We start from the raw sequence: 12,752 nt of genomic DNA, 5'->3' as shown, positions 1-12,752 counted from the left end.
GTTAGATTACAATTCAGATAGGAAGAGCCAGGCTGGAGCTGACAAAGAGGAGCCTGGTACAGGCTGACAGGCGAGTAGCAGAAGGAAGGATGAAAAGAACAAGGGCATGAGGTCATGAATGCCAGGCGCTCCCTGTGTAACCGTTCTCAGGCACTGATTGCCTCTGCATAAATACCCACTCTCTGTCTTTCTCTTCTCAAATTGCCAGCTCTGAATGTTTCCAACTGTATTGAGAACAGGCCAAAGCTGCTAACTGGATCCTGATTCACAGGACAGGGTTGATACAGTCCTGGGTTTACCCCACTGCATGCAGGGACTTGTAGTTTTGATCCTCCAATGCACTCATTATATATATTAAAAAAACAAAACCAGGCCTGGATCAACCCTGTCCTGAGAACCTGGGTCCAGTTGATAGCCATAAGCCAAGCCAATTCTTAGAAGTGATCTCACAAAGTCTAGGATAGGAATGTGACAGACACACACACACACACTACATTGCACAGAGACATCAAACACCACCACAGGCTATGTGGAGAGGGTTGGGTTGAATTCCTTGTGTTTTTGCTCCAGTGTTGCAAGGGATGGTCATGCTAAGGACACTCAATTAAGTTACACAGAAATACCTTTAAAACAAATAGAAAGAAATATTTTTTTTTTTTTATTCAACAAATAGTTAAGCTCTGGAATTTGTTGCTAAAGAATGTTGTAACAGCAGTTAGCATAGCTGGGTTTAAAAAAGGTTTGGCCAAGTTTGTGGAGGAAAAGTCCATACCTGCTATTGAGACAGGAATGAGGGAAGCCATTGTTTTCCCTGGGATCAGTAGAATGGAATGTTGCTACTTTTTGGGATTCTGCCAGGTACTTGTGGCCTGGATTGGCCACTGTTGGAAGCAGGATAATGGGCTAGATGGACTATTAGTCTGACTCAGTATGGCTAGTCTTATGTTCTTATGTCTTTAGGATAGAGAATGACACGGGGACAAATTTGTCCTGTCCCCGCAGGAACTCAATTTCTCCATCCTGTCTCTGCAAGTTTTGTCGCTGTACCTGTCCCTGCCCCATTCCTGTAAGCTCTGCCTTAACCGCACAAGCCTCGAACACATAATTTTGAATTGTTTAAGGCTTGTGTAGATGAGGACGGAGCTTAGGCATTGGTGGAACGAGGCATTATGACATCACAATCTGAGCTCTAGAATGTTGCTGCTTATGATTTTGAAGTGTTTGAGGCTTGTGCAGATGAGGACGGAGCTCAGGCATTGGTGGAATGAGGCATTATGACATCACAATCTGAGCTCTAGAATGTTGCTGCTTATGATTTTGAAGTGTTTGAGGCTTGTGCAGATGAGGACGGAGCTTAGGCATTGGTGGAACGAGGCATTATGACATCACAATCTGAGCTCTAGAATGTTGCTGCTTATGATTTAAAGTGTTTGAGGCTTGTGCAGATGAGGACGGAGCTTAGGCATTGGTGGAACGAGGCATTATGACATCACAATCTGAGCTCTAGAATGTTGCTGCTTATGATTTTGAAGTGTTTGAGGCTTGTGCAGATGAGGACGGAGCTCAGGCATTGGTGGAATGAGGCATTATGACATCACAATCTGAGCTCTAGAATGTTGCTGCTTATGATTTAAAGTGTTTGAGGCTTGTGCAGATGAGGACAGAGCTTGCAGATATGGGGCAGGGATGGAAAAATGATTTCCCGCAGGGACAGGGAAAAATTTGTCTCCTTGTCATTCTCTACCTTAGAAGGCAGCACTCTAGGGAAAGAGCCCAGTCATCATGCAAAAGCTGTACTTCGTGGCCAGATTTGGGGCCCATGACTGCAGGTTTTAATTATGGTTACCAACTGGATCCAAAGTTGCTCAACAGCATTGATCCAATCCTGGGTTTATCCCATTGCATGCAGGGACTTGTAGTCTTACTTTTCTGAGAGACTGCCATGAGAAAATAAGAACTACAAGTCCCTGCATGCAATGAAATAAGCCCTGGACTAGATCAGCTATGTTGGGCAAATCAGAATCCATTTTGCAACCCTAGATTTAGTTTATTTGTCATCATGCTATACTGCTTTCATAAACGCAAAGCCAAAACAGTTTTACTAACTATACGGGATATTCAAAGGCACACGACTCCCCAGCAAAGGCCTGAGTTAAGGGAGGGATTTGGATTTCAGATTGAATTACTTGCTTTTTCTATCTCCGAGCTCAAGGCGAGTTACAAGCAGGTACACGAGTTATTATCCAACAAGTAGATTGCAATCTAAGATGCACTTGATGTAATGGTGGGGGAAAGCACTTGGCTACTATAGCACTTGGCTAGGGTTACCATATGGCTCCAGACATCCAGGTTTTACTTCCACTGAAAGCAATGGAAGCAATGAGGACAGATTGAGAGTGAGACAGTGGAAGTAAAACCCGGATGTCTCAATCCGTCCTCCTTTTTTTGGAACCATATGGTAACCCTGCTAAGGCCGCAAAGAACGTCAGTGGCAGAAGCACAGAGATGCCACGTTACCCACTTCCAGCCTGGAGATTTTGGGACAGCCCTGGATTTCTGGCCGCCTCATCCTGGTGCATTATCGGACTTGAAGCACTGATTTCAATGGGCAGGATCAGGCACTACAAACCCCAAACTGCTTTAGAAACATAGAAACATAGAAACATAGAAATAGACGGCAGATAAGGGCCCACGGCCCATCTAGTCTGCCCACCTTAATGTCCCTCCCCTACCTTTGCCCTGTGAATAGATCCCATGTGCCGATCCCATTTGGCCTTAAAATCAGGCACGCTGCTGGCTTCAATCACCTGTAGTGGAAGACTATTCCAGCGATCAACCACTCTTTCAGTGAAAAAGAATTTCCTGGTGTCACCTCGTAGTTTCCCGCCCCTGATTTTCAACGGATGCCCTCTTGTTGTCGTGGGACCCTTGAAAAAGAAGATATCTTCCTCCGCCTCGATGCGGCCCGTAAGATACTTGAACGTCTCGATCATGTCCCCCCTCTCTCTGCGCTCCTCGAGCGAGTATAGCTGTAATTTGTCAAGCCGTTTTTCGTATGGTAGATCCTTGAGTCCCGAGATCATCCGGGTGGCCATTCTTTGCATTCTTTAAGACGCAAGTTCAAAACCAGGACTGGCCAAAAAAAATCTCCAGCCTGGACTTGAGTCACTCGGCATCTCTGAAAGCAAGAGCTGAACCCTGTCTTCCCAAGGTGAGGTCACACCATTGAGTGATACAGAGAAATTATAAAATTCGTAGTCTTGTTTACCATCTCTGTTCTAATAATTCCTAGCATCTTGTTTGCTTTCTTGGCCGCTGCCGCACATTGGGTGGAAGGTTTCAGTGTATTGTCCGCAATGACACCCAGATCTTTTTCTTGAGCGCGGACCCCCACGGTGGACCCTAGCAGCCCGTAACTATGATTTGAGTTATTCTTCCCAGTGTGCATCGCTTTGCCTTTGTCCACATTAAATCTGCCATTTGGACGCCCAGTCTTCCAATTTCCTAAGCTCTTCCTGCAGCTTTTCACAGTCCGCATACGTTTTAATAACTTTGAACAGTTTAGTGTCCTCTGCAAATTTAATCACCTCACTTGCTGGCAGGCTGGCTGTATCTTTCACTGTTTCTCATTCTGGGTCTCTGCTTCTCACTCTGCACAGAACTGGTTGAGCAGGTCTTAGTGCAGCTGACACAGGGAACAGCCTCTTTTGCTACTTTGGCCCAAGGTGGCTTCCAGCAGTAGAGGCAGGGGCAGTGCTGTGGAAAAGCACATTGCTCAATCAATGTTGCATTGATCGAGGATGCCCACTAGCGGTGAAGGGCAGGGGCCAGAGAGTGACCCGGGCAAACATTCTTTAGATTGAAAGCAAAGTCATATTGATGTGCGGTTATAAGCAAAATCAAAGCAGGTGTAAAGCCAAACAGATCCAAAAATGAACTTGGCAAAGTCCCAGCTGCATTACTGCCCTTCTAAGTCCTATTCCTAGGTCACCTTTTCGAATTACGTGTTTTTACGTGTCCTTTTGGCAGAGGTGGTCTGTGAGGGATGTGAGGCCCTGTGCCAAGCTTCACTGCGAGGCCTCATTTGGATGAATCAGTAGGGCCTGAAAACTGAGACTACATACAGAAAACAGTCACTCAATAGTAGAGCCAGCCCTGCTTTTTGGAAGGCAGAAAGTTAATAGTATTGTCGCAGGGATAATTTTTTTATGATTTTGTTTATTTTATTTGTGTCTGGGATTTTGTTATGTTGTAAACTGTTATTTGTATGTCCTCTTGTATTTGGGATGTCTTTTGTAATCTGCATAAAATTGTATGATATGTGGAATATATAATTTTTTAAAATAAATAAATAAAAATTAAAAGTAAGCCTGTTCTTTAGCCTTTTGTCTTTTTTGTGCTTTTTGTGCATCAGGTGTGATGGCTGCATGGATCTGATGAAAATGTAATTTTCATCTTTCACTACTGTATTCATGATATTCAGGCCTGCTGCAGGTAACTCCTTTCCGTGCTGCTTCTCTTTGGTTGACCACTAGGTGTCACTATCACAACATGTCTCAGCTGTTCATCCACCCATGAGCTGCTGACTCCCCTGAAACCGGGCAGGTTGCTGAAGGTGATGGATGCATGAACTGCGCAGCTGTCCCTGGCACTCATTTCCTTGCCGGATGCAGGCAGGCCTCGTGCACTAGGCTCCCAGCCGCAATCCTGCTCTGTGCTGGACCAAAGCCCAGCCTTCTGGGCCCCTCCCCCAGTGCAGACGCAAAGCACTGGTCCTGGGCCACAGCCAGCAGAGCCACCAGGCACTGGAACCCTGGACTTCCGCTAAGCACTGAGTACAGGAGAGACTCCAGTGTTAGGCAGCAAATTTATAATGTGCCTGACAGTCAAAAGAGAATCCTAAAGTTACTTCAGAAAATAGGAAAAGTTCCCTCCTCTCTGCTGCTGAAACATAAACATTTCCTTCCCATTCATGGTTTTCTTCACTCTTCTAGCTTGCTCTGTTTACATCCATCACTGTCTCTGGTTCAGAACATTCCCTGGCCTGACAGTTTATCCATGTGTTACCAAAGTAATACAAGGATGGCATAAAGAAAGAATTACACAGTGCAGAAAAGAAATAATAAAGACAGTTCTCAGGTTCAGGTGCTCAGTTCAGGAAGGAATGTGTATTTTGGGTTCTCCTTCTCCAGTGTTGCACTGCACGCAGAATCTGGCCTTTGGGGGGTTTCCAATTCAGTTTTTGTCTGAACCTCTCTCTCTTTATTTAGATTTTGCACGGTACAAACAGAAATCCATTTCTCTTTATCTAGTGTTGCACTGCATGCACATAAGAACATAAGAAGTTGCCCCCGCTGAGTCAGACCAGAGGTCCATCCTGTTCAGCGGTCCGCTCCCGCGGCGGCCCATCAGGCCTAGTGCCTGAACAGTGATCCCTGATTAATTTTATAACTTACCTCTAATCCCATCCCTATAATCTACCTCTACTCTTATCTGTACCCCTCAATCCCTTTTGTCTTCCAAGTACCTATCCAAAGCTTCTTTGAACCCCTGTAGCGTGCTCCTGTTTATCACATCCTCTGGTAGCGCGTTCCATGTATCCACCACCCTCTGTGTGAAAAAGAACTTCCTGGCGTTTGTTCTAAACCTCTCCCCTTTTAATTTCTCTGAGTGCCCCCTTGTACTTATTGATCCCCTTAATTTGAAAAATCTGTCCCTGTCTATTTTTTCTATGCCCTTCATGATCTTGAAGGTTTCTATCATGTCTCCTCTAAGTCTCCGCTTCTTGGTGTTTCCAGGTTAGTTCTTTTAGATTGTAAGCTCTTTTGAGCAGGGACTGTCTTCTTTGTGACTCTGAACAGGCGCCGCGTGCGTCTGGCAGCACTATATAGAAACAATTCCCAGTAGTAGTAGTAGTGTGAAGAGTTTCAGTCTTTGGGAAGCAGAGCTGAGCTTGTGATGTCATAATGTCACAATTTCCTTAAAAACAGGGAAAAAGTGAAGTTTTCAGTAAAATGTGGGGAGTTACAACCCCCCACAACGCTGTGCGATGTCTATTAAGTAAAGTGTGGGGGGGTTCCCCCCCACGCCCCCTCCCCGTCGGAGCACTAAAAACAGTAATTTAGAGCGGCGCGGTAGCGCACGCTGCGCTCAATTGTCTGGGCGCGCCTTTGTCCTGGCGCGCTTTTGACCTGACACCGTGACAGAGAGGAGAGATTCCGCTAGCATTCTGTATTTTCGCAGCATGTGGGGTACTGAGCAGTGCTCCTCAACCCAGTGGCATAGCAAGGGACGGGCGGCAGACTGCCCTGGGCGCCAGCACCTCTTCTCTCTGCCCACCCACCTCTTCAAATCTTCGCCAGCACGAAAGAGAATGCCTCAGTGGAGGACAGGACAAGGCAGTACTAGGGTTACCAGATTTTCCTTTGGGAAAATTCAGGCCCATAGCCACGCCCCCCCCAGGACCGCCCAGTTCTACCTCTGTCCTGCCCTCTGACCGCCCCAGCCCCTCCCCCGGACGGCATCCACACATGCGCGGACATGTCGCAATGGCATCACACGCACTATGTCCACGCATGTGAAGATGTCCCTTCCCGACGTGATTATGTCGGGAAGCTTTTTAAAACCCGGACAAAGTGCCGGGTTTTGAAAAGCCGTCTGGGAACCCTAGAACAGGGGTAGGCAATTCAGGTCCTCGAGAGCCGGAGCCAGGTCAGGTTTTCAGAATATCCACAATAAATATGCATGAGATAGATTTGCATCTCAAGGAGGCAGTGCATGCAAATCCATCTCGTACATAATCATTGTGGATATCCTGAAAACCCGACCTGGCTCCGGCTCTCGAGGACCTGAATTGCCTACCCCTGTTCTAGGGTTCCCAGACGGCTTTTCAAAACCCGGCACTTTGTTCGGGTTTTAAAAAGCTTCCCGACATAATCACGTCGGGAAGGGACATCTTCACATGCGCGGACATAGTGTGTGTGATGCCATTGCGACATGTCCGCGCATGTGTGGATGCCGTCCGGGGGAGGGGCTGGGGTGGAAGAGGGCGGGACAGAGGCGGAACTGGGTGGTCCTGGGGGGGGCGTGGCCATGGGTCTGAATTTTCCCAAAGGAAAATCTGGATTGGAATTGCCTACCCCTGCCCTAGGCAGTCCTTTAGTGGGGCCTGCGCTTAACAGAACCCGAGACATACTCCAACTTTTCAGGGCCTACACGGGAGGAGGTAGGGGGTGGCAGCAGCAGGCTTGACCGAGGGAAAGTCTTGCACAAGCTGGAGCCGCATCCCCACCCTCAAATTTCACTGCCCTGACTGGGACTGACTGACTGAAGGGGCTGGGGGCAGACTGGAAAGAGGGATCTGCTGGCAGGTTAACTTGTTTGGAGGATTAAGAGTGAAGCAAGAAAAACTGTGACACGTAAAGATGCTAATTTTTAACATTGCCAAGGAACCCCTAATTAACTGGAAAATAAACACCTAAATTGACATTTTATAAATACCTAAGATCATAAGCTCTAGTTACATAACTGTAATTATGCATGGTCCTGGGTACTGTGTTTATCTTGGGTGTATTCCTGCCCTCCTATCTTTATTGACTGGATAACTGTGTATACACTGTGCGTCTGATAACACTTCAGGCCTATAAAGTCACTTCTGTGCTCTCCCACAGCAGGTCTATGCCAAGGCTAAGAGGAAATGCCTACCTGTGGATCAGCAAAATCCCTCCAACACTGGCACACACTAACAATGTCTCCCTCTTACATGCCCACCTATGCCTGCATTTATTTGTTTAATTTTCTGTGCCGTTCTCCCCAGTTTTACATGAATTTATAATTTTTCCCTGTCTGCCTGGTGGGCTCACGATCTATCTAATGTACCTGGGGCAATGGGGGGATTAAGTGACTTGTCCAGGGTCACAAGGAGCAGCGTGGGTTTGAACCCACAACCTCAGGGTGCCGAGGCTGTAGCTTTAACCACTGCGCCACTCTAGAAATCAAAGTGCAATAAAAGTGAGCCAAGTGAAGGACAATGAAGCTATTGTGACATCACTGATGAGGTTGCCTCTTAGGCATTGGTGGAATGAGGCATTATGACGTCACAATACCAGCTCTGCTTATCACAGGCTGAAACTTGTCACACTACTTATCCATTCAATTTTCTATACTGTTCTCCTAGGGGAACTCAGAGCGGTTTAGATTAATTTTTTCAGGTACTCAAGCATTTTTCCCTGGTCTTTCCCAGCAATCTCACAATCTATCTAATGTAGCTGGGGCAATGAGGGGAACAAATGATTTGCCCTGGATAACAAGGAGCAGCATGGGTTTAAACCCCCATTTCAGGGTGCTAAGGCTAAGTGCTCTATGTGTTGAGACCGCCTGTGCAGCTAGTCCTAAAGACTGGCTCTGGGTCTCTGCTCTGTGCCAGTTAGAGCGCAGCGCATTGCCAAGTGTCAGAGCCACCAAGATTTATCCCTTCATTAGTTCCCAACTGTAACAGAAATAACTCTGAGAGCAGCTTTACAAAGGGCCTCACATAGCACCTGGGTTTCTTAATAAGTCCAGCAGGTGAAGGGCAAACCGTCCTACACTCCCAATAAACACACACTTAGGTACAACTTGAGATGTGCTCTATCTCCTCCCTCCCACCCCCAAGCCCTGGTGGATCGTGCAGCACCTCTCTTCTGCCCCGTTTCCCCCATTCCCAGTTCCCACTATACATCAATCCTGCCCCCCCTCATACTATTATTCCACTACTGAGAGACCCCTTCCTCTCCACCCCCAACCCCCTTCCCCACCCCATATGCAACATAAATCAGTCTTCTTGGAGGTGTTTTTTTCAAAATTGGTTGTGAAAGGACAATACAGCACCTTTCAAGCACACCCCCCCCCCCTTTCAAGACAGCAGGGTGAATGGTGAAAAACAAGTTCAGCACCTATTCCAGGCTCAGCGCTGAGTGTCTCTTCTGGGCTGGGGGCCAGCGGAAGCGTACGCTCTTTATAAAACTGAGGCCACGAGACTGCTGGAGAGCCCGCACTCCAAAGGGAGACTTGCTTTCTGGAATTCTGTTTCATCAGAGCCAGAGAAACATAGATGCGGAGACGTATAGTAAATGGTGACGGATAAAGACCCCCCCAAGGTCTATCCAGTCTACTCAATAAGGCAGCCACAGCTGCATCCATCACCCCGTGCATGTTACACTCCTTCGTGACAGTAATGAACATTCCTCCTGACCTACATAAAATCTCTCATGGACAGAAGGGTTCGATGATGTATATTCCCGCAATTGCCCAGTGAGAGATTTTACACTATCCCGGTGCATTCTGCTACCTGCAGCATCGATGGACTATAAATACCGTGTTTCCCCGAAAATAAGACCTACCCCAAAAATAAGCCCTAGTATGATGTTCGGGGTAGGTCTTAATACAAGCCTTACCCCAAAAGTAAGCCCTAGTCCCCGGAAACCTAACCTGAATGTTCCAGGATTCGCCAGCAGCAGCGCTTCACCCTGCTGCGCAGCCGAACCCCTGTTGACCCTCCCATCTTTCCATCTCGCCCTTCCGTCCGAACTCCGCCGACCCTCTGACTGCGAGACTTACAAAGAGCAGCGTCGGCGGCACTCTAAACAGGCTGCTTCGCGGCCTTCTCCCGCCGGGGCATTCCCTCTGCCATATCACTGATGATGTCATCAGTAACGCGGTGCACAGAAGGCCCCGGCGGGCGAAGGCTGCAAAGTAGCCTGTTTAGAGTGCTGCCGATGCTGCTGTTTGGAGGGAGGTATGTAGGTCTTGCGGTTGGCGGGATTCGGATGGGAGGGAGAGATGGAAGGATGGGAGGGTCAGCGGGGGTTTGCCTGCGCGGTGGGGGCGAGGTTGCTCAAGAGTTCTGCTGCATGGAAGGGAGGGATAGAAGCTGGGCAAGGGTTCTGCTGCACGAGGGATGGGAGGGAGGGATAGAAAGATGCTGTGCACAGTGCAAGGGTTCTGCTACACAGGGGGATGGGAGGGATAGAAAGATGCTACAGAGGGAAGGCACAAGGGGTTGGGTGAGAGGGGAGGAAAGATGCTGCACATGTGAGAGAAAGAAAGGAAAGAGGAAGAATTGGGGGTGAAGGAAAGGAAGGGAGAGATGATCATTGTACATGAAAAAAATAAGACCTACCCCGAAAATAAGCCTAGTTCATTTTTTGGGTCCCAAATTAATATGACACTGTCTTATTTTCGGGGAAACACGGTACCACAATGCATTGGGATACAAGTTCCAAAGCTAGGACCAGCTCCTCTTTGCACTGGGGTCATTTGACAGCTTTGCAATAGCTCAAATACAGCAAGATTCATGGTCTGCGTAGTTTCTCAAGTACCAGAGGGGTGGCATACCTGTCGTCATCGTTGTCATGGTGTCCTCCTATGGCTAGCATTGACCGGGCCAGGCTCAGGTGGGAAGAGTGGCTACTGAAGGGATCCGATAGTTTCCGACTGGGACTGCTGTCCCGGTACAAGGGTGGGGCCGGGGAAGAAGACCGGGAGCGCGATTTCCTTGACAGAGCCTGAGGTGATTAATCAGAGAGAGAGAGAGAGAAAAAAAAAGACACATATGTAAAATAGAACGCTGCTATCGAATTTTGAAATCTGTATTGGAAACAACAATACAGACACAATGTTTGTTATGTATACAGTGCCACACAAGACGAACCTTGCAATTACAAGGTCCTGCTCTGAAAGGCATCTGATGAGAATGAAATCAAGTGAATCGAGTGGGGGCAGGGGGGACTGATCTGCTTATCGTTATCAGAGCCTCATATAGGGGCACCTCATTGACACGCCATATGTAAAGCATGAATACAGCACAGACTACTGAAGAGCGAAATCTTCATCAGAGCTTCATGCAGATGTCACAGCGATACGGTAAAGCACGAATACAGCACGGACAACTGAAGAAGGGATCTTCATCAAAACCCCATGTATGTGTCACTTGATGCATGTATACACTATAGAGCGATATACATGTGGTAGGTAAAATCACAGAAGGCGACCTGAGATATTCCCCCAGTGCTAAATTATTCCTAACCTGCTTTATAATGATCAGACATCCATTACTTGGATGCAATGTTTGGCAGTATGTTTCTTTCTGATGGCTGCAAGGGAGACTGGGAGATGGGAGGTGGTTCGGGGGGGGGGGGGTAGTCAGGGGATAAGAAAGAGGTTAAATATTTACAGATTTCCACTTATCGCAGTCACCAGCTGGCTCTAGGTCACGGGTAGGGTTAGCATATGGGTACAGAAAAACCTGGACATGTCCTCTTTTTAGGTGACTGTCTGGGTGCCCGGAGAGATTTCCAAAACCCTTTACAGTTTATGGGTCATGGATCGGACCACATTGCCTTTCTGTGGTACAGCCTGAGTGGGTTTACATATTTATATGCCCTAACGGGCTACTGATTCCTTCTCTCCGGTGACAGTGCTGTGATGCAGAGGTTCTCCTCAACCATGCTGTGTATCTCAGCCAGGTCCCACTCTCCTTTGCGCCTCAGAGCAACGGGGACAGGACCGAGCTGACACACACCATGGAGTGATACAAAGGGATTATAATATTTTTAGCTTCGTTCTCTACTCCCTTCCTAATCATTCCTGCTATTACATTTCTTGCTTAGCTGCAGCTACAAACTGAGGGAGAGGCAGAGATGGCTGAGGTAAAAGGGTGAAGAGAGAGGTGAAGGTTAAAATTTTTCTGGGAAAGCTCCGCCCTATATGACCCCACCCACCCCATTATGCCCCACCTTCCCCCTTCCCAACCAGGTTTCCCAGATTTGCAAGCCATAAATCTGATAACTTTACCTTAAAAGTCTCTATAAAGTTATTTGTGCTGTATTCACTTTGGAGTTCTCAAAATACTGTCAACTCCTCTCTTGAGGTTTGTCACATGTTTTGTAAAATCAAAAATTGCTTTTTTTGACTGAATTTTTCATGTTACAGTATAAATACAATAAACAGCTTTATACAATCTTCATAAACTTGCATATCCCCAATAACAGATTCCTGTGTTTTATGTATTGTAAAGTCTAATGTCTCTTTTACGCTAGATATTCCCAGGAGAAAATATCTGAAAATTTGAACCATCAAGCTGAAGGCAATGGGACCGCAGTGGTCAAATATTCAGTGTATAATTTCTTGCCACACACGTTGCATTTTTGGGGCTCTAGAACAGATATGAACATAGGGGCAGGTAAGAACCAGAAGGCCTTCCTCTTATCTGGTACAATGATTCCTACATCCTTCTGCAATCCAAGGGAGATGCCCAATACTTGGTATCAAGGGGACAGTACTCGCATCACATTATTATATGTGACGGTCACCTCCCCCAATAGAAATGCTCCCCTCTACACTGGCGCCATAGGCAAATCTTCAGTCTTGCACCCTGCCAATTAACTGTGTCCCCTGAGGTCTTCCACAATCATAATGATCCCAACACCACTCTTTCCCTGCCCCAAACCTCCTCCCCCTGCCCCACTGGTTCTTTTAAAAATAATAATAATTTTATTCTTGTATACCGCCAAAGGCATAATAGTTCGAGGTGGTTTACAATAAGAAGTACTGGACAATCAGTGAAAAAAAAATACAAAACAAATCATCAGAAATACATACAAGATAACAAGATAAAAAATTAAAACAGTGAATCATTAGGTTACAAATCGATCAAACAACTGTGTTTTTACTCATTTTCTAAAAATAAAATAAGATGGAGCACGCATAATAAT

General features: G+C 46.8%; 1 protein-coding gene across 2 annotated transcripts in view; it reads right to left on the bottom strand.

The window, feature by feature from the left end:
* Positions 1-12,752, bottom strand: part of TSC22D4 (TSC22 domain family member 4) — a 62,305-nt gene that overhangs the window by 19,137 nt on the left and 30,416 nt on the right. For both annotated transcript variants that reach the window (XM_033925249.1, XM_033925248.1), the window contains exon 3: positions 10,375-10,544. In XM_033925249.1, coding sequence (XP_033781140.1) covers positions 10,375-10,544 — 170 coding nt within the window. The remainder of the gene's footprint in view (positions 1-10,374; positions 10,545-12,752) is intronic.

Source organism: Geotrypetes seraphini, chromosome 16 (assembly GCF_902459505.1).
Source record: "Geotrypetes seraphini chromosome 16, aGeoSer1.1, whole genome shotgun sequence".
In the NCBI taxonomy this organism is placed as follows: Eukaryota; Metazoa; Chordata; class Amphibia; order Gymnophiona; family Dermophiidae; genus Geotrypetes; species Geotrypetes seraphini.
This window is presented reverse-complemented; position numbering and strand designations above follow the sequence as displayed.